At 35.4% G+C, this 23,709-nt stretch overlaps 1 protein-coding gene across 2 annotated transcripts in view; it reads left to right on the plus strand.

Annotated features, from left to right (window-relative positions):
• Nucleotides 1-23,709, plus strand: part of Plxdc2 (plexin domain containing 2) — a 390,910-nt gene that overhangs the window by 125,540 nt on the left and 241,661 nt on the right. For both annotated transcript variants that reach the window (XM_031369076.1, XM_031369075.1), the window contains exon 2: nucleotides 22,173-22,384. In XM_031369076.1, the coding sequence (XP_031224936.1) occupies nucleotides 22,173-22,384 (212 nt within the window). The remainder of the gene's footprint in view (nucleotides 1-22,172; nucleotides 22,385-23,709) is intronic.

Genomic DNA, 23,709 nt, shown 5'->3' on the forward strand with positions numbered 1-23,709 from the left:
TTTTGTCCTTGAGTTTATTTATGTGGTGAATTACGTTGATGGATTTCCTTATATTGAACCATCCCAGCCACCTGAATTTTTATTTAACACAATAAAGGGAAAGGAAGTAGCATTTAATTGATCAATTAAAGAAGCTGAGTAATTACTGTCCTCTGGGTACATTTCTACCACCCATGCAGCAATCCATTTTAAAGCACTCTCTCCATACAGCAGCTAACCAAACTTCAGAAAAAAAGAAAATAAAATTGTAGATTCTGGTATTATTTATTTGTTAAAGTGTCCTTACCTTTACATGAAGAGCAAAGAATGGGCTCTTTTGATCCATCAGTAAAAAATTTGCATTCTAGTTAGATATATAATTAGCTAAATGAGTCTTTTAATTTTAATTTTCTTTATTATTCATAATAAAGTGTTGTGTGGAAATATTTGCAGTCAAAGGAGATGTTCTGTTGTCTGACATTTTTTAAGAAGTGAGATTTCACATCTTCACAGAGCACTGGTAATCGATCATCCTACATCTAGGGCCAAATGGGAGGATTATGGTATTGTTCTATTTATTGTGGTGGTAGGAAAAAAAGACTGATTTTTCAAACTGACAGTTTTTTAATTTCTAAGTGGAAATTTCTAATTGCTGTTATCGCCTACAGTTAGCAAGCAAAACAACTTAACAAAATCTCTTTGGACTATCCTGTTAAGTCAGAGGCAATGGGCTCACGTTTGCCTTTAGGAAAATAGCTATTTGACTGCTACAATGGAAAATAAAGTACAATAGTGGACTTGGCTTTTGCTGAAAAATTACCAGTCAGAGAGGAAGTGGTTCAGAAATGGTAGCCATTCAGCCATAAAGTCAGAAAACGACCATTAATAAGCACTGTCTGGTGGAATCCCTATCATTATGGGACCTGAGCTCCCTGGGAGAGCATCACACGGTCCCTGTCCTCACTCAAAACAGCCAGCAAGAGAATGAATGAAAAAGGCTAACAAGCTGGCAGAAACAGCCTGTAGAAGCAAAGATATCTAAAGTTAGATCACACTTTTCTCCTCAAAGCAACTCTCAAGGTAAGACTGGAATCATCACACTTACCTGTGATGAGCTTTGTAAAATGTAAAAGTCAGGGTAGTTTACATTCAGATGCCCAGAGTTTTAACATTATACTTTTTGCATCTTAAGTATTGGAATGTAGAATGGATGCAGAATATCAAGGGTTGATCTTTTGCAAAGCCTAAGTTAAAGTGTCTATATTCTAGGACTGTTCTATTAAATGGGATGCATTTCTCATTTCCGAGAAGTAGGTAAGAGGCTGATTTTACATGTTGCTCCACAATCCTTAACAAAATCAATTTAGAGCTAGCTTCTCAGTGCACCACAAACTGTAAATTGTTACTTCCTCAACCAGCTAGTGGGTTATGTGGCTGGGACAGGGCTGTCAGCCAGTCTGTGGGCTCAAATGTTGGCAGAAAGCAACATTAACTCGGAAATATGAAGTCACAGAAAGGCCATCTTTCACAAACCCGTGACCATTCCTCCCCTGACTCTAAGCCAAAGGAAAAACAAATAATCTTGGTGCTCACTGTATCAGGAAGTCATATCATAGAAGATCTATATGTGGTAAGAAAAACCTTCAGGAGCAATGTAGGCCAGAAACAGAAGGGAGTGTGCCTTGGGGACTTTATGAAGGAGCTTAAAGGAAATAAACAATAATTCTACAGAAAACATAACATAGGAATTTATATATGTACATTATATGTATATATATAAAATTAGATCTGGTATTTAGTAAATAATCAAGGAAGCTGTAGACATGAAAGATGAGTAATTGCAAGAACACATTATTGACCACTGAATATGGAGGTAGTAGATTCATAGGAAAATTGTTACCTTTTTCCTTCTATACAAATAAGGTGAATGGACACGGTGATATTGGTGGCCTTTATAGTCATGTGTATGAATACATTTCTAAATGTTTATATGCCAGCTAGAAGAAATCCACAGTAGAACTACCAGGGTGTCCAGGCTGCAGATGTTCAGAATAGCAATAGTTCTCCCACATAAAGTACATAAAATGCATAAAATACATTGATCTTGGTTAAAGAAAACTAACTGATCCCAAACTTTCTTCACAATGAGTCTCTTTTTTTTCCATAATATTTTCACAATCTTTTCAGCATATTTGAAAAGTTGGAGATAAAAGCCTATGTGGTACCTATGTGGTGGCAACTTAGTAGCTCCTGAGATGAGCCAAGTACAGACTTGGCATGAACTCCAGAGATAATTTCAGAAAAGTCTAAGCTGTTATACATAGGTAGCGCCCCTTTCTTCAACAATGGACAAAACAAACAAATGAATAAAAATACCATCAACATCTTCCACTTATTAACTGAATTGTTTGGCGTTTGTTATGATCTCAATGCTGGGACACCACTCTCCAATGACAATGCAGAAATTTAAGCCACACAATGTTCAGAGATGGGAGTTGGGGGTAGACGTCTCATGAGCAAGAGCAATAGCAAGGAAAGATTGATGGCATGCGTCTGTACCTCTCTCATGTGAGAAATTGTTGAGAAGCTCCATTTGTGGAGAACAGAATTTGCTGTCTGAAGACACAGACTCTTAGAAACTTGGTCTATAGACTTCCCACCCACTAGAAATGTGAGAAATCAATTTTTATTATTTAGAAGTTGCTTACTCTTAGATGATTTGTTATAGAAACTTGCCTTGAGATTAAAAAAATGATTTATTATCCATACCTGAATAATCTGGAGATATGAGATAACCAGTTTTTAAGCAGGTAATTGTTCAGTCCCTCACTTTGTAGCAATGTGAACTTTGTGTTCCCACTTGCTAGAATAAATTTACTTCTGGGTATGTTTACCACAAAGAAGTTTGTAAACCTTGATAAGCCACACTGATTTAGAAACCTGGTACTTGGCTGGTTAATTCTCCAGTTGAATATTTGTCAGAAGAAAAACAAGCCTCTCTTTTGGAATACATGTTTCTTTTTCCTGGGATTTATTATTGTATTCTGGGTGTCATTTGAAGTAATATCAAAGGATCTTAAGTGCCATTCACACTTCCTTTGATGATTTTGATAGTGTCTCATGCCTCTTATTTCAATTTTATTTTGTTAGACTGTTGACACAAGGGACATAAAAGAGGGAAGCATAGATGGCAACTTGTTGACATGGCTTCTTGTTGTTAATAGCAAAATCATTTCTTTTATCTCTTTTACACTAAAATTCATGTATCTTTGTAGTATTCTAGTTGAAGGGTTTGGCAAATTGACAAATTCTAGGAGTTTTTTTCTGGAAAGAACTGTTACATTCTTTAGCTCTAAACAAAAAAATAATCAAATGTTAAACACATGGCAGATGTTCAGTCACATTTGCATTGTCTCGTGTGTTTGTGTGCTTCTTTTCCTCTAACAAAACATTCAGAATGTGGTGCCTTACCCAGTAGACATTTAGTCCCCCATAATTCTGAGGCTATAAACCCATAGACAACATAACAGCAAATACACTCAATTGCATCTATTTCCTGAGTGTAGCCAGTTTGTTTCTTGATGTGCTACTTTTATGTGGCTTTCCTTTGATGTGTAGATGAATAGGAAAAGAGGCAGAGATGTATAGTGGTGATTTTCTGAAGGGTCTTTTTTTATGGGGAACACCAATACTATTGATCAAGGCCTCAACCTTATGACTTCATTGTTTTACATTAAATATTTCCTTATATTCTCCATCTCCAAATACAGTCAAACATTTGGTTCATAAGTTTGGTTTTGTAAGCTTTGTTTTGTCTATCATTTTGACTTGACTTGATTTTAATTAGTTCATTAAGACTGAATATCTAAAAAACAAACACATCACACTGACTTCAAAACGAGGACTGCCATGTGATGGGTTCTGTTGCAGAAATCATTAGAAGTATGTAAGAATGGAAGTTTTGCTGCTTGTTTCTTAGCTGCATTTGACAGCAGTATCTAGGGATGCTGCATGATATTTCTCATTAAGTTAAATTAATACTTGTTTTGCCTTATTGAAGAGGCAATGCACTTTGAACAACAATATTAGAGTGGTCTTTCCCAATTTCTACTTGATAGCTTAGACATTAAAGATAATATAATTCATATACAGTTCTACAAGTGAACAAAGAGATATCCAGAGAGCAAGATCTAACCACTTATATCTCCCTCTTTTTATATCAATTTATGAATTTTGAGTTACAATAGAGCCTTAAACTTCATTTAGTTGGATATGATTTCATGAATGAGTTTACTCAAACCCTATATAGCAGATAGTTCCATTCCTAAGAACAATCTTAGATTCACACTGTCTTCATACCTCTCTTCTGTTACACTATCTCCAAATATAGACAACATGTAGCATGTTGAAGTAGGTTTTGATGAAGGAAAGTCAGATTGGTCATGTTTTCACTGTATTTGTCAGTAGTGGTTAATTAAACATGGGCCTTTTTGTTAGTTTACAAACCACCGAGGAATGCTATCTACCAATCTAACAGAATGTATTTAAAATAATATAGTTGGTAAAAGAGATGCTTTTTTTCAAAATTAGCACTGGAAGCAAATCACACTATCATTACAATTGCTGTGTACAGTTCCACACTGAGAGAGTGACAATAATGCTTACAGTTTTAATCAGGATTGGCAATGTGATTCTGAGTTCATTCAGAAACAGAGCTTACTGGCTAAAGTTTTGATGGGCAACAACAGATTTGACTTATTTTTTCACTTACCTATTAAAATATAGTAGACACATTTTTACATTAAAATGAATATCATTACCCTTAATTAAAAAAAAGAAACCAAAATCTTCTTTATACATTCTGGTGGATGCATGACAGTATTACAGAGAAATAAACCATGTAGCCTACTTTGAACGCATGTGGTCATTCTTATTGCTAGGAGACACTTAAGTGTTATACAGTTCCTTTTATAAGAACTCCAGATCTACAAAAATCAATTTCTTTCTATAAATAGTATATTTGCTAAAATCTAAATATGTTAGTATAAGAAGTTCACCTTGGCATCTTTATTAGACATCTCAGAAACTATTGATTTTTTCAATATTAACAATAGTAACGATATTAATGTGTTTCCAACATTAACGTAGCTAGTGGCTTTTTCTTTCTTTTTTTTGTGGCTTTCTCTTAGGAATATTTTAACGTAAAAGACTTAATAATACACTTAATGATATACTTCTCTTCTTAAGTAGCGTATCTCCTTAGGTAACCTATATTTAATAAAAAAATGGAACATTTTAAATCTGTACCCTACATTGAGTGAGTCACATGATACTAAGTAGCCATAGTAAATATAGCAATCTATTCTGCAGTAGGTAATTGCTAAAATCTATTCTTTTTTTTTTTATTATTGGTTTGGTTTTTTTGAGACAGGGTTTCTCTGTTTAGCCCTGTCTGTCCTGGAACTCACTCTGTAGACCAGGCTGGCCTCGAACTCAGAAATCCTCCTGCCTCTGCCTGCCTAGTGCTGGGATTAAAGTCATGTGCCACCATTGCCCAGCCTAAAATCTATTCTTAATCTAATTCATTTCTAAATTAACCTACGTGAGGTAGAAAAAAAAAAGACATACTATTTATCTTGTATAAAACAAACAACGACGAAGTAGTATTCTTTCATTGAGTATACCTAAAGGAATAGTCATTGCTTTCTGATGTTCATTATTATCTGTGTTGGTAGTTAGGCTAAATGGCTACCTGAAATTCGAAGGTAAGGCTTGAGTGGGCAAACTGACTACTAGACTATACCAGTGTCCTAAGAGAGAGTGAGATCTTAAGTTCTGTGTCAGTTCCAGCTTCTCCAGTAATCTTAGGTAATACAGGGAAACTAAAGCCTCATGGACACGAGAATATTTATGCATCTCTATTTCTTTCTGTCTCCCAGTGCTTCCATGATGCCTTTGATTCTCATTATTTTCTGCAGTTTCAGGTTTAACCTGTCTCTAGTTTGGATGCTCAAAATGTGACCTGTAGACTAGATTGTGAACAGCATCTCCCAGGGGATCATTGATTGCCTAATTTTAAGTCCAACTTGGACATGCTGAGTCAGACCTGCATTTTAACATCTACACTTCTTTCTTTGAATGTAGTAGGTACCTATTTGAGAAATGAATCCTAGATTTTTCTAAGCATGTTACCTAAGTAAGTTGTCATTCCAATTAATCCCCATGTGTTTACATTGTAAAAGGAAGAATCAACTATCAGGTAATAAATTTGTTATTGTGACATGGCCTAGCAGTTTGTCCAAAACTATCACATTCATATGGGTTATCAATTTTATCAGGCAAGCAAAGCCAACAATCCTATTTTGAGCCTCTCAGGTGTACCTCCTATGTTGGTTTGATTTGCATTCCAAAGAGGATCTCGCTTCTAGTTATTCCTAACTTCCACCATTTTCTCCAACTTCACATTGGACATTATAAGCCACAGCAGATGACAATGGATTGGAGTGGAGATAAAATAAATAAATGTCAGCCTCACAGAAAGAGGATAATGAAACTGAAGGTCCCCTAGCTTTTCTGTGTGTGCTAAAATGGATCCTGACAGCAGAATAATTGGGCTGAGGGATCACCTATGATTGGCTGGAGGTGAGGCCCAGTGGGACACAGAAGTTTTTAGGTGATTCCCTTTGAGTAGAAAATTAGAGCACTGAGGTTGCCATATGTTACTGAAGGAATATTGTGGGAAATAGTAGTACATAATAAAATACTTTTCAAAGGAGTATATGTAAATAAGGAGTTAATGTAAGGTCCCAAAGATGTATGCCAGTATTTTCCATTTTGAAAATCAAACAAAATTATTATCCATGCACCATTTTACGTTTTCTTGTACTTCATGTGTTTTTGGAAAGTGCCTTTTGTCTCCAGAGACAGGAAATAGAATTCCATGCTCCATGAACATAAATATTTCTCAAAATACTGCTATTAAATCTGTCTGTCTCAGTAACCTCAGAGTCTTTAAAACGCCTGTGTTTGAAGAATCTTTGGGAACATGGTGGTTCTAACATATCCTAAAGTTTGAGACACCAATTTAAGTAAGCTTTTATTATAGATGTCTAGAAAATTAAAAAAAAAAATTAAAATTCAGCTTGTAGGTATTTGCATTCTGTTTTTATAATACTGAATTCCCCTTCCATGCTTGTAAAAGTTAATAATCAAGTATCTGCCTTTTTTTGAACTGATGGTGTTTGCTTATTCACTCAATAGAAATTTTTTTAACATCTATCACAACTATGAAGCCTTGTTATTGAACAACAAACAGCTTCATTACTCTTGGCTTTGATAAACCATTAGAGAAATTATTCCATTGATAAATATAATATTAGGTCAGACTGCTGGTAGAGATGTCAACCTTAGATACGGCCTCTGTTGGTTATCATTTAAACCAACATACCCGTGTAGATTATCCATGTTTTCTATTGTCTCCTATTTTAATTAAGAATTATGTTGCTTCCCTTTATAATGATTGTAATATTCCTCTTGGAATATAAAGCAGGAAAATGGGTCTGGAATGGATTAGGTTTTTTTTTTCTCCTCTTTGTAACATTTTGATATAAGTTCAATATTCTGCTGTCATTGTGGATAATGGTGGACATGGGTGGTTTTCACATGGGAATTAGTTACCTCATCAAGTGAAGTTGTTGGTATTTTGATGACATTGCTGACCATGTACAGAGGAGAAAATATTTTGCTTTAAAAAATTTCTATCAGCTGAGCCCAAGGTTCTAGAAACATAGACTCTCACAGTCCATTCTGAAGTGATTAATGAGGCAATCTTTTTAAAGTAGGCACCACATGGATCATGCCTCTTCCTCCCTAAGCCTTCCTGATGGCTTTCAAATTCCTCTGAGGGAGAACCACACAACTCAGTGTCTGCATTATACAACACCTTGGTGATGCAGTTTCAGTCTCCTTCCCTCCTTTGTAACAGTTCATCCTGCCTCCTGCTCCCCCTTCTCTCTCTCTCAGGCTGTAGGACATAGTTCACTCCTGAGTCTGAGTGTGATGACAGGACCTTTGACATTACTCACTTATGGCCTTAGGGTCTCTGAGGCAGGCAAGAGAGATAACTTGATTCATAAATGGGTGAGCGAATGATTTTACAATGAATTGAGTGAAAAGCCATTTTGTGCTTCAATGGGATATTTGATAAGCCTTTTGTAGAATACCCTGAAGCATCTAATATTGGCCCATGTACCTGGAACTGATAAGGGGTCTTTCTTGGTACATATATCATAAATTTAAGTGTGATAGAATGAGGCTCAGCATTACCAAAGTCTACCTGAATCCAAATATAGAAACTGAAATTTACATATAAATAGAAAAGTAAATCAGTTTTCCACAAAAGTATTTTAACAAACACACACACATACACACACACATACAAAATCACAATGAGAGGTTAGCTAATTTACAGTCTATACATACTAAAAGAATATTTTTAAATTAATTTAATTAAGCTTCATGAAGTATTTGACCCATATGTAAGAAAAGAAGAAAGTATTCTCTAAACATTTCAAATAATACTGAAATATGTTGATGGCCTAAAAACTTATATAATTCATGTGTCTAGTAGTCAGCCAAATAATTCCTAACCAAAAAAAAACCATGTGAGAACACTTCCCTCTTGAGCTGTGTATTGTGATATGTGAGACATATGTAAACCGACAGAAGAACTTACTGCTGGCCTCTCTATTCTTTATTCACATGTCGTCCTCTATAAGCAGGGTACTTGAAAGCTTGTCTCCAAACATTTTCCCTTCTCTTAGGGGAAATGTGAAAGAAATTATGTCTCTAGAATGAAAACACTTTAATGTGGACTCATTTATTTTAGCAGACAGGTGGGACTGGAATACAAGATAGTCATTTCATTGTATTGAACATTGAATGTACTTATAGCTAGTTATCATGATATTTGAGGTGGGAAATATGGAGAGAGATTGAGAGAGATTGTTTGTGTGTACATGTGTGTTTGTATGCCTACATGTGTGTGCACAATTCTCAGTTTTCTCTGTTCAGATGGTAACTACGTTTCATCTCACATTAATTGAACTAAAACTGCAATAAAGTCATGGCCAAGATTCCATGTTAAATTTAAGGGCTAGTAAACATTAATTTTACTTGGTAAAGGTATAGGAAAAACAAAACAGAACAAAACACCTATTCATAGCATCTAAATACCTGCAGGTTTTTGGACTTCTATAGGTTGAGTACATACCAGATTACGCACTATCTCACTAATGCTTGTCTCTAGCTTTAGTATCTTCCCAAAGTATTTTATGCATATTTGTAACCACTTTAACAACATACAAAAATCATTGTTTTCTCTTTTTTTTCCTACATTTTCCTGATTCAGTAGTTCTTCTTTGCTGAGGTTAAGTCACATTGGCATAACAATTTTTACAGCAACTGTGAGAAGTCTGACTTTACTCTGAAGTGATGTGCATGCACATCTGGATGTCAAGTAATGTAAAATTTATTTATGTATTTATTTATTTATTTATTTATTTATTTTTAGACAGGGTTTCTCTGTAGAGCCCTGGCTGTCCTGGAACTCACTCTGTAGACCAGGCTGGCCTAGAACGCAGAAATCTGCCTGCCTCTGCCTCCCAAGTGCTGGGATTAAAGGTGTACACCACCACCGCCCAACATAATAATGTAAAATTTAAATAGTGCTAACTGTCAACAGTTTGCTTTTCTGAGTTTCTGTTTGGTTATTTATTTCTATTTATTTTTATGTTACTATAAAGAGAAAGTAGGTAGTGGAACAATAATTTTATTTTGTATCCTATTCTTTACCCTTTGTTCTTGTATCAGATATTTGTGCATTCTCTTCATGTCGCCTATAATCAATAAATTTACTGTAGTTGTCCCTGGATTTCAGCCACATCCTTCCTTTTCATAACTGTAATTTTGGGATTGTCTGCCATGGCAGCTGAGTATTTCTTAGAAATTGGGGGCTCGGTGGCTTACTGATAAATGAAAAATACAAACCACAAAATACCTGCTATGCATACCTTCCTGGAAAGATGAAAATATTCCAATGGTATACATAAGTAGTTTAGTCATCTTTAGGATTACCTAATAATTTCCTACCATAGTTTGCACAGGCATTAATACTTATTTTTATTTCATTTTAAGTAATAAAATTTGCTCTAAAAATCAAATAACAATCTATTTCTGTCTAGTTTTTGTAACTATTGGCTCAATATAAATATGTAGGATTATGACTGAAGTATTAGAAATAAAAAATTAACTTAAAAAGCCTTTAGAATTTACATATTCCTAATTCCTAACAATATGGTAAACAGAAAAATGTAATATATAATATCATCTCCCAAATCTAATACTCTGGCAAGGATTTTTATATTTTAGGAATAGATCACAAAAAATTAACACTTATTTTAGTGAAAGTTTTGCTGTTTTCATTTCTTTTTCTTTTTCTTATCATAATGTGATTTTTCTATTATTGTGGTTTATTTAAAATATTAGTTAAAATTCATAATTTTGTACAGGCAACTGTGAAATTTAATTAGGTATTATCATTCTGGGGAGTGCTAACAATTTCTAGACATTTTTGGCATTTTTATAATCCTTGGAATTATATTTTAAAACTGCTGTTTGGGTAAATGTTAGTTGAAAATAAAATATAAGTATCTTTCTTTCTACAAATGGTGGGTAAGTCTTAATAAACTCTGTAGCATAAAATATAATACTAAAACTGTGATAAAGCCTGGGAATCCACAGCCTTCTCAACTAGATTTATACAGATTTCTACAGACTTTCTGCTCTTCAACATACCCTTAATTTCTCGTTTACCATTTTCCCAGTCTTAAAAATTAGACAAATTGAAAGTTGATTTGTTTTTAAGTTAAAAAATCATAAGTTTACATAAAGAAACTCATATTAAAATATTTCATCTATATTATAATGAGTTAATAATAAGTATCCTCAGGTAAATGAATTGATTGAAGTCTCATAAACTACTTTATGAATTGAATTCAGTTTTTGTAAGTAAAATATTTAAAACTTAAATGTAAAAGCAATGAACCCATTTGTCTTGAAGAATTGTATGCTGTTTACTGTAACTAACAAATCATTTCAGCTCCTTCATTTCACAGTCATAGTTGCCATTCAGAAGTGCCTGCCTTCCCTTTGATTTCTTTTTTTATAGGCTTCTTTGTAACATTATTTGGGGAAAAAATCAAGGCTAAGTGGCTTTGTCCATTGCTTTATGGTTCTAAGGCTGTGTGAAGATTTATTTCATTAAGTATATGAATCAAATGTAAGAAGTAGGATAACTTGGACAAAATTGCTTTCTCTTGCTACACTAATCTCTTTGAACCTTTGAAAGGGCTTTAAAATTTTACATTATACCACTATACTTCTGATCATTTAGTTAATGGAACTCATCTATAAAAAAAGAGTTGAGAAAAGTATAGGAAATTGCACAAAATTTGCAGGGCAGATTCTAATTTTCTTCAGAAATAATCCAACTTATCCAAATAGTCATGGCTAAGAATTTTAAGCAATGAAATAAGATTGAGTGAATAACAAGGTAATATAGAGGACACTAGTGTGGGGTCACCTTAACTGTGTCAGGATCTGACAAGGAAGCTGGTTGTAAGTATGGCCCTAGTTTTGACCTTTTTTTGAACTTCTGAAAATACTAAGGATTATCATGTGTTTTGTTTTGCTCTCTTTTCCAAAGTATCGTCTGCATGCTTAAGCCATTAAAATGACATTTCCCAAGTAAACTGGGTTGTATTTCAAATTGCATCCTAGTCTGAGTAGTGTTACACCATCCATTTCCATCCCGACTGAAATAAAAATCATGTCTTTGTTCAGGATATCCATACAGCATTCACCAGTCACTGGGTAACCCTTGCATCTTGGTTATTAGTTTATTACCATAAGCCTGTATTGTATTTCATGTAGACCTCAGGATAAGTGAACCTGACAGTTCTGAATGTAATCAGGTAAAAAGACTTAATAAGGAAAAAATAATTGCTAAGATTGATGCTGAGAACTTCATATATTATGGTCACAGTGCCTGATAAACACTTAGTTAAAGATAGAAAAGGCATTTGATTATAAGGTTCTTTAGTGCTGATGAACTTAGGCAGCTGCTTAGGATCTTCGAATGTATTCTCTATAGGCAGGCAGGGAATATTCCATCACTTAGCTCTTGAATAAAAATAAAATATCACTTTCTTTTTGGAAAGGGGTCAGTAATATTATTCAGCTTTGGCTACAGAGTATCAGAAAAAGTAGCATCAGTTTTGAATGTAAGAACACGATTTATGCTCTGTCTTCTAGCACTGTCGTTAAATGGTCACCCAAGTCCATAGACTTTCCTAGAAATTCTATGTAATAATATTATATAATGGTAAACCTCAAGTTACTGTATTTTAAAAATCAATGATAGAGATAAACTTTGTGATTAAGAAAGTAAGTTTTATTGGTCAATGTGCAAATCCTCCCAAATTTTTGAGGATATTTAACCTGTAGAAATTTGATAGTATAATGGTGTGACATACCTGATTTAATCAGATGCTGTTTACAGATAGAAAGCCATGTATTGAATAGGATCTGTAGTCATTTTGTTGAGTAAACCTGAGTTCACCAGTGAGACATTATGTATTTTCACTCTACACAGTGAGCATGATATGATAACAACATAAGATGAGATTGAGTTGATCTGGCAGCCCGAGTTTACCAGATGTCCCTCTGTGATTTGGGCATTTACACATCATTTTTGACCCTGGGTACCATTATGTCAATAGATTCCATCTGGGCTGTTCTGGTTCAGAAGTTTGCATTTTCCCAGGAGGTGTTATTGTCCATGACTGATCTTTGTTCACAGAATCTTTTGTTTTCCTGGCTGGCAGTCATTCCTTTCATGCTTTGGGAATTGGTTCCAGTGCCTGGACTTCATTTTAGAATCAGTCATTCATAGCACAGGAAACACAGGGGTTTAAGATGCCTAATGATGAATAGAAATGGAAAGGTATTGTAACACATGGTTTTAGTTTTTACTGTACTTGGAAGCCACTAAGTATTACATACATACATGCATGCATGCATGCATGCATGCATACATACATACATACTTAATACATATATACCTACATGCATATATACATACATACATAATACATACATACATACATACATACATAATTTTCATAAATAGTATAGAAAACCTGAAAATATATGGCCTCCAATGTAATAAAATATGTTAATAAGATATTTGGAAACTAGTATTACATTAGGCTCTTATAGCGAGAGGAACCAAAAAGACTGTAAGAACACATCCTCGCATACTGGCTGAGGTCATGGTGACTGAGGTTACAGACCAAAAAGTGGCCCTGCTGTTCTTGGCCTCATGATGCAATGTTGTCTGAAAAAAACCACAATAATCTTGTGGAAACACTATATCTTTTATTTTATTAGCTACTCTTTATTATTATTATCTGTATTATTCATTATCTGTACATTGTAACCCATGTTGAAATGACCCTATTACCTTAGTCCCACTAGTAAATCTGAAAGAACAGCAAAAGCCCTGATTTATTAAATAAGTATACTTTGATGATATGGTGATAAACTATCTTCATAATAAATTCAATGCTGAAATTTACTAACTCAAATGAGGGGGCAGCATTGTTACCTAGTTATTAAGGAATTTCCACTAAGAAGACTAGTTTTCAATTCCTTGCCAAATGTTAAATCTACAATTTGCTTACTATTGAACTATGCTACCTTTTGTTGCATGTTTAAACTAATGATGACTCATCTTCCCATATTAACATAGCTGGATGTGTGTAACGCTCCTCCCCCTCATCCACATTTCCATGAAGGGTTTGACTTATTTCACTGTTTTCAATAGTATGTGTTTCTTACATATTTTGCTTTAGATTATTTTACAGTGTTCTATCATTAAGAAAGTAATTTTTATTGGTCAATGTGCAAATCCTCCCAAATTTCTGAGGATATTTAACCTGTAGAAATTTGATAATATAATGGTGTGACATTCCTGATTTAATCAGATGCTGCTTACAGATAGAAAGCCATGTATTGAATAGGATCTGTAGTCATTTTGTTGAGTAAACCTGAGCTCACCAGTGAGACATTATGTATTTTCACTCTACACAGTGAGCATGATATGATAACAACATGAGATGAGATTGAGTTGATCTGGCAGCCCGAGTTTACCAGATGTCCCTCTGTGATTTGGGCATTTAGACATCATTTTTGACAATTTTGACATTTTTGACATTGATAATTTGATTCTTTGAAAGATTACTCAAACTCAGGTTTGGTATCAACTAAGAAACCCTCTAGAATCATCTCTTGTGGTTTTCCTTACACCTCACATACCTGTACATGCATATCAAGGTGTTCATGTGTAACATGGAATAACAGCACATTATTAACTATTATAATACCAACTGTATGTTACTAGACGTAGTGTACAAAACTTATTAGTTCATAGCCATGAGTGTGGACTTACTCTATTTATATTTTATACTTCAGTGAATTAGTATAAAATTATGAGAGCCTCTTTATTTATTTATTTTTTGAGACAAGTTTTATACACCAGGCTAGTTTGAAATTTATCATGTAGACCAAGTCACCTACCAACTTGCAATACTCTTGCCTTACCTTTCCAAGTTTTGGGATCATACGGTGCACCACCTTATACAGACATTAAACTGTCTTCAATTTTATGAATGAAGGCTTTTTGCACATAGAATAAGTTACACTCTTTTATCTGTGAAATTAGCATGTATGTTTATCAATTTGTTTCACAGTAAAGTGATTAAATATCTAAAGTGTTCAATGTAAATACTCTGTGTATGATTTGGATCAAGTCCTTAATAATTACATTTTTTCCAATCCTATTCATTTTTTCTAGTAGTCTTAAGTTGCCAAATGTTCTCCATTCCAAAGGAATCTGCTTGAACTGACAGTACACTCACAAAACATGCACTGTACATCTACACACCTGCACACACTCACAAACATACATTGTGTAAAATAGAGTCACTATTCTGAAGTAGTCTGTGTCATGTGTCCCTAAGGCAACCCTAGCTTTGCAGATTTACCACATGGAACTATAAGATTCAGTGTTAATTCATATTCAGCTAATTTCCTATTAAAATCAAAAGACACAATGCAAAGTTGGAAAAAGGAAAAGGATATGGAATAGTATCATGGAAAACTGTGGTTAACATTTGGTAATTCATTTCTATACCAACACATTATGAAGACACATTAGAGTTTGTCAATTGAGAGGGGTCATTAGAAATTACCCTGCCTACCAGAATGACTGAAACACTGAGAAAGATATTTTAAAGGAAATACATTTTTTGGCTCATGGATTCAAAAGTTATAGTCTATGTTTGTATGGCTCCACAGTTTCTGGAGCTGTGGGTAGTCGGAACATTACAATAGAGTAGAGCAAAGCTGCTCACCTGTTGTCTAGAAGCAAAGGAAAGAGAATGGAGGAAGAAAGTGTGAGAGAGACAAGTAAGAAGGAAGGAAGGAGGTGAGGTAGAGGAAGGGAGGTAGGGAGGGAAGCAATATAAGAGCAACACAAGGTGGAGGCTCAAGCATGCAGACACAAATTATCTCCTTCAGACTATGCTTCTTGTAACTTAGTTCATCAAATTAAATTCTAGCCCCTGCCATTTATAACACCTGTTAATACTCCATTCAACTATGACTCCACTGATAGTCTAATCCACTGATGAGGTCAGTCTCCTAATCCAGTCACTCCTGAATCTTGCTCTCATTAGGAACTAAGCCTTTAATACAGGAGCCTCTGGAAAGCCTTCCTAGTCAAGTTATAATGACAGCAATTCCTCAAAGTTTGTTGTTGTTGGAGGGAAGCTCTGCTCCTTTAGCTTCTAGTTTTCTAGCATATACCCAAATCCAATATGCTCAATAGGATGGCAGGCATTTACCATAAATAATTTAACTTAAGTAATTTGGACACATTGATACACCCTGTCAGTAACTGATTAGGAACACTTTCCCCACATGATGTTTTCAGAGGACAAAGACCTAGCATGTTCAGGGCCTTTCCTAAGAGAACAAGTATCAGGCTTCCTGCATTAACACATTTTTTCCCAATGCTTTATCCAAGGGGAGGTATACATAATAAGTGTACTTAAAAGAGTCACCTTTGAAGAGTGAGTATATTACAGAAGAAAACTCTTCATTTATAAGGACCATTTATGAGCTAGAGTTGGAGGGAGACATATAAAATTTCCTGGAGAATTGGGGTTGGGTTTGCATTTATAGAAGCTATGTATTGTTGGTAAAGAGATTTTTAAGAAATTCTCTGTGGTGGGAACAGATGATGCTCCTGCTAGAGTTGGAAGAATACCTGGGACAAGAGCCTGGAGTATGTTACACTTGGGTGGATTGTAAAAAGCATATCCAGAGGCAGAAAGTCTCTCTTGGGGACTTAATAAATTATGACTGCTAGATCTCATTCAAAATCCTTAATCCACCTCAATAAAACATGCTCAGAACTTTATCTTCTATAGCTACCTTGCTGAATAATGCCATCAGTCAAAAGCTCAAAATCAACTGGAATAGTTAGTTCATTATTCACACAACCAAGGGTATAATTTATTTAATAGAATTTTTCTATTCTGTTTGGAAATAAATTGAGATTCATAGTCACATGACAGTCTGCCTTAGCCAAATATTTCTAGCCTTTCTCAATCCACTTTAGCCAGTAAATATGCTTTCTGCATAACTTCTGAATGTTCCTTCAGAGAATTTACAGTGATGGCTTGCTTCATTTGTCAAGTGCAGAAGGGAGTTGCAGAGATAGCTCAGTCAGTAAATTACTTGCTACTTATGTGTGACACCTGAGTTCAGTCCTCAGGACTCATATTAAAAGGTTCATGCAGTGACTCATGACTTTAATCCTAGTATGATAGAGGTGTGGCTGGGAGGTTCTCTAGGGCATACTGGATAGTCTAGACAAATCAGTGAGCTCAGGTTGAATGAGAATCTGCCTCAAAAATGAGTTAAAGAGCAATTGGGGAAGATACTTAATATCAGTCTCTGGCCTGTACTACAATATCCATAGATAACTAAATACAAATTCCCACATTCATGCATCTCCACAACAAGCATATACATACTTTAACATATATAAAGTACAGAACATAGAATAAGTTAATAAATACAGTTGTGGTGAATTCTAACTTTATAAGATTCATGTCTAAACATACAATTACTTTCTTGTAGTTTAGCAAATATGTATTATGAGTATCATTTATGTACAGTGAGCAAGAGAAGGAGTTAAAGTATTTTCAATACAACTCTGGGTTACTTGCAAAATATTGAATTAGCATCATTGGGATGTGACATAAGTAAGATAGGTTTATCCATTCCAGGATAACTTTCTTCACCTTTACTCTATTTACTTTCAGGTATAGGATGGTTTTGTTAGATAATCGGCTTGTTTAAAAAAATGTATCCAACAGATGCAACTTAATTAGGAAGAGTTTGTGTATCTTTATGTTTCCCAGGATTCAAACTATCATGGTGAGGGACTCAATGGTGGCAAGGTAATGAGTTGGCAGTCCACGTCATGCCCTCTTTGCAGAATCAAAGGGTGATGAATATGGGTCCCCAAGTTGCTTTCCCTTCCCACTCTTCACCCTCCCCGCCTTTTTTTTAGGTTGGAGGCTTTTCAAGAGAGGGTTTCTCTGTGTAGCTCTGGCTGTCCTGGTGCTCACTCTATAGACCTGGCTGGTCTCAAACTCAGAGATCTGCCTCTCAAGTGCTGGGAAAAAAAGCATGCAGTACCATTGTTTTTCCATTTATAACTAGTCTGAGATCTCAGTCTGTGTGGTTGTCCCACTCCCATTAATGAAGTCATCCAATCTAATCAATTAAGTTTAGATAATCTCTCACAAGCTTATCAAGAGATTTCTTTCCAAAGTCATTTCTAGTGACAACAAACTAGCTATAATGGTGATCCATCACAATGGCATAAAAGGGACTTTAGAGATTTGATAGAGCAGTGTGAGGATAATTGGAGATATTTTATAACCCTTTCAGGTTAATTCATCATTGGGAGTCTTCATGATGATATCTTTTGGAAATATAATTAAATACCTTCTCTAATAATACTATATCTACTACTTCAATATATAAATGATCTCAAAATGTAGTAATATCCATTTGCTTATTGTACATAGAAGTCCAGAAATGTGTGTTTATAAAACATTCTATCCTTACATCCAAATGGAAGTTATTAAATAGAACTAACATTTTGTGACCTAAGTAATTAGTGTAGTAAGACATGACAGAGAAAATTCTTCTGTAAGGTTTTTCATGGGTGGTTTAATTAGGACACAGTAGACAGATCACAGAGAATCTTTTGAGTAGATTGTTGAGTGGTCCTGCCTATTGTGTGTTTTCACTGCAGCTGGGAAGGAAAACATCTTGCCCCATAGATCCCTGTGTCTTATCTCTGAATGACATATTTAGTTGTCAATTTAAAGAATGATTTAAGATGTTCGTATGTGTTTTGAAAGCCCATGATTTGAGGATAAGTCAATCATAGTAAAGAGAACCCAACTGACTTTTCTAGTTTTCCTTCCTGCATCTCTGTAAAGCATCTATTTTGACATATTTCATATTCTCTAAAGTCCAATTAAATATAAGATCAGCATCTAAGCCCCTTTCATACTTGGATCTTGAACCTTCTACTAATTGAATTATGAACCTACAAGTGATACATCTATGTTCAAGATTGACTATTCTTGTTTATTTATAATGTTATCAGAGAAAATAAATTCAGTATTAAATAGCAACCCAACAAGTTTTTACAAGTCCAGAAACTAAACTCACAGATTGTCTCTTTAGGAAACATCTCAGGATTTCCGGAGAGCTTCTTTAGTTTTGGTAAATCCAATCAGAGTGAGCAAAGCATTGTCTTTCCCAGTTTGTAGGTGTGGATTCTTCTAAGAACAAGCCTTTACCAGCACAGTGCTGGATAGCTGCAGTTTGATCACTATGCTGTAGGATGGAACCTCCATGTGCTGTTGCAATGAGTGACATATTACATTGAACCCCACAAACGTGCACAATGAGCACATGACAATAAAAATGAGCTATTTCAAAGTACGAATAGCAATTAAAATAAGAATCAGAAAATATTACTAAACTATGAGAAAAGATCAAGCCAAGGCTGTCAGAAGCCCTGGCCTCAGAAGTCATGAGGTTACAAGTGTATTTCAGCTAAGAACCAGTCTTTTCTTTCTGCTTCCACCCCCAAATCATGCAAAGGAGTCATTTTGAGTGCTAACCAGATACTTGGAATATTAATCAGGTCTCACATTAAATGAAAAATATGAACATTATTGCATTTAGGTTCTGAAACTCCTTTATATATTCTCTAGATTAAAATGAATGAAATGAAATAATGAAGGGGACTTAAGAAATGGAATCAATACAAGAGTCTCTTCTGCTGATATTCATTCTGTCTGCTTCTTATGCTAAGATTCCAGGTGCCTGAAAGAGGCTAGTGGGCCTGATGAGAGTGAAGGGAAACATTGTGTTATGCTGTGCTATCAGAAGACAAATTGCAAACTTAATGTCAGAAAAGTGAATATAACTCATTTAAGCATAACGCTGAGCTCACCAATATGCAACTGAATTCCAAGACACTAGGGAAGGTGAGGTAGGAGGATGGCAGAATTCCAGATCAGACTTACTGCATGGCAAAATTTTATCACATAAGATAAAACTGAAAAGGATCAAAAGGGAAGGAGAGGCAAGGAGAAGCAAGGGGATGAAGGTGTGCAGACTTGGCACAGCTTGGCATAACTCACTGAGGCATACTATCCTATATGTGAGGTAGATGGACATCTCTGAGGTTGACCTAAGCCTTGTTCCAGAAGGTCTTATCTGGTTGTTAGAAAATTTTATTGCTTAATTTTGTTGTAAGATGCCTCATATGTCTTTGATAATGAGGCAGGATATACAAGTGTATCAAACACATTGCCTTGGGTAACTCTGCTTAGTGCCATCATTCTTAGATCCCAACACATCCTTAGGAAATGATTTTTGCATTTTAAGGTAAGCTATGTCCACTGTGACCTAAAATACAGGGTAAAAAAAGAAGAGAAAATTTATAAATTATCCCAGACCCATAAACAGCAACGAATCTGAAAGAATGTCAGCTCCCACCACTTGTTTAATTTTGCCTGGTCCTATAAGTCTTGTGTCAAAGAGAATGCCAGTATTATATTCCTTCATTCAGCCAGTCAGTGAACATTGAATTACTGTCAAATGGTAGTTGGAGGAAGATTGTTTTTGTTTTCAAAATAAATGTTTCCAGAATAATGTCAACAGAACTAATTAGATTTTCTTATTGAACATTCAGTACTTGCAGAGGGACTGGGAAATCCTTTGTAACCATTTACAAAGCATATGAGTCTCACTTGGTATGAAGTTCACTGATATGAGCACAGCCCTGCCTTTTTCTCTTTGGTTCTCAGATTTCTCCTCATGCAAATTTGTTGAATTTGGTACCCTTGATTCTTCATAGGGCTCAAGAAAGATTGTAAGGTAAGGCGTCTCATAGGGCTGCATCCAGCAACACATCAGACTCTAAAATATCTTTTCTCTCTTACGGAAAGCCGACTGCACTGTCTTGTTTGTTAGCATCGTCCAAACAAGGCATGTCTAGACACAGTGGTGGAGGAAAAATAGTGGGATATGTGGCTTATAAGTTTTGAAGTTATAAGTGCCTGATTCACTGGCATAGTACTATGAACTAAGCACCTTTAGCTTTCACTAACTTTTCCTGTATTGAGGGGAACATCGCCTCCATGATCAAATCAATGTTCTCTTGGCCCTTCGTGAACTCACATCAGGCCAGCTACAAAGGCGACCGATCCCTGTCTTTTGGTAATGCTTCAGCCGAAGGCTGTGGCTCTTGCTTGGAAACTGAATTTTCAATCCTTATCCTATCCCATCCCCTGCTGACCTACTGAGATGAAAGACTAGGAGTCATGATTAAATCTAATTTTCCCTCCTATAGTGGTAGGATGAGCTGGGTTAGCAAGGCCAGACCTTCCAGATGGCTTTAAAATACCTTTGTGATTTGATCTCCTTGCTGTCCCATCCATTTCTGTACATGCCTGTCAGTGTCAGCCTTTACCACCATGACAAGTTCCAAAGGTGAGAGCAGTACAAATGAACAAGTGTCTGTGGTGCCTTTTGAGGGTACTGCTTATCAAATGAGTCAGGCAATGAGCCAAGTCTGGCTTGTAAACGACAAGATAGGTTAGCCTATTTACAGGAAGAAAATCTTGCTGTGGTTTAACCAATTCAAGCACATCACTACCTTCACAGCCTGGCACTAGCCATGTGGAATCGGCATCAGCTCACACACTCATCATACTATTTATATTGAAATAAGTTGTAAATGCCTTTTCCTCGTTCTTTAATTTTAACCTGTTTTTTTAGAACATCCTCCCTTCACTCTCTCTCTCTTTCTCTGTGTGTGTTTGTGTATGAGTTCATGCACACACTTGCAGACACACACAGAGGGAAGAAAAATGCATTTCTCTGGTGCTGTAGGCTTGAGGGACCTTTAGATATCACTTCAGGAATCATGAGTACATATTGTGGCATACGTGCAGTGGTGCTTGCCTATCAGCCTATCAGCTATGCTTACGCCAGTTGGATTCACATAGCTGAGAAAGAGCAAAGGGAAGATTAGTTTGAAGCTGGTTCAAAGGTTACACAAATTTCCTCATGCTCTTGGATACAGCATCATATTGAAAGGGGCATGTGTGGTAAGAGTCTGTTCATGTACTGATATACCAGAAGCAGAAGGATCAAGAAGGGAATTGGGGATAAAGTCTAACTTTCAATCAAAGGAGTACCCCAAGTCACATCTTCCCTCTAGCTGGCCTATCAGCTACAGTGCCAAACATCTGTGGATCAAGCAGTCTATATAAAAGTCTGCTGACACATTTTATGTTTAACACATAACATGCAGGTTTCCTCACCAACTCTAATATGAGAATTAATTTTTGTCTTCTTGTGATAAGTCATACATGGAGGTAACACACTTGTTTCTTTTTCAGATTGGAAGTATGAAGTTGCAAATGCCTTTCTTCAGAGTGAAGACGGGGTGGAAGTGGACTCTCAAGCATACAGCCATAGGTGGAAAAGAAACGTGGACCCTTTTAAGGCAGTAGACACAAACAGAGCCAGCATGGGTCAAGATTCTCCAGAGTCCAGAGGCTTCACCGATCTGCTATTGGATGATGGACAGGACAATAACACACAGATCGAGGTAAGTAAATATTCTGGATAGTTGATTTCAATCAATTGTTCATTATTTTCTTATAATATTGTAGAGACCAAGCTTTACTATGCTTTATCATACTCTGGGATTTTATTTTAAAGAACAATTCATACATATATATGCATATCTGTATATATATGTATAAATATATATACATGCATATACATATATATACATGTATGTGTATATATATCTACCATATATATGTATATACCATATACATGTATACATATACATATATATACAGTTATACATACATATATACATGTATATATATGTGTATATACACACACACATATACATATATATATGGTAGCTAGTTACTGGTTTATTTATTCATGAAATAGACAAAGGCTGGGAGCAGTAGAGACAAAATGAAAAGAACACAGTAAGGCCCTCTGGAAACTCAGAGGATCAGACCATCATAACTAGATTATGTCTGTAGTAGTTGACATCTTTAAAAAAATTATACATCAGTGTGACTTGCAGTAGGGTATGGTGAATTCTTCTTCTGATAGCAGATCAGAATGCTAACAAAGAGGCTTTGCCCAAGAGTGGCTGTTTTGTTTACTCAAGGTCTTGGTCAATTCAGAAGAATTCACTTAGTGTATAAACTATCAGTGAGAAATGAGACAAGCACTCCCACTAAAAGGAACCACTTCTACAGGGGATGAGTATTGTTGGAACAACATAGCATGCTGGCATCTTGCATGGTTAACCAATGGTTCAGCTTGGGCAACAGTTTGAAGTTTCATGGTATTTAGGCTTTTCATTGCTAATAAGGGTACTTTTTTTTTTAAATGGAGAGACTGATCACTCTTTGATTTTAAATCATTACCTGTTGTATCTGAGCCATGAAGTAGACGAGAAGGGTACTTTAGAGTGGTTGAATGAGTGTTAGTTTGCAAGGCATACTGGAAGCAGATTTCAGGATTGCTCCAAAGCCTCACAGGTGGTGCTAGAGTTCTAAGACCCATAAAATAACAAGTCATAAAAATATGATCATGATTGTGAAATAAATATAACAAAATCAAATGTGAACATCTTTCAGGAGAAAGCAAGGACCATCAAGATGAGAACAAACTTTGGTTTGCTATAGAAATAGGGATGGCTTTTCATCTCTTACCTTGTTGAAAATATGTATATGAATGAGTTTAGTGAAAAAATGTGAGCTGTCTGGTGGTCTGTGAGTGGAGGCTATAGGATGGGAGGCTGTTGATCTAACTACAAAGAGTCTTCCTGATGAACATAATACACTGTGTGTACATATGTGTACATGCTGCTTGTTATTTTACTTTTGATTTTGTTTGCAT

This window comes from Mastomys coucha, unplaced genomic scaffold (genome assembly GCF_008632895.1).
Source record: "Mastomys coucha isolate ucsf_1 unplaced genomic scaffold, UCSF_Mcou_1 pScaffold15, whole genome shotgun sequence".
Taxonomy (NCBI): domain Eukaryota; kingdom Metazoa; phylum Chordata; class Mammalia; order Rodentia; family Muridae; genus Mastomys; species Mastomys coucha.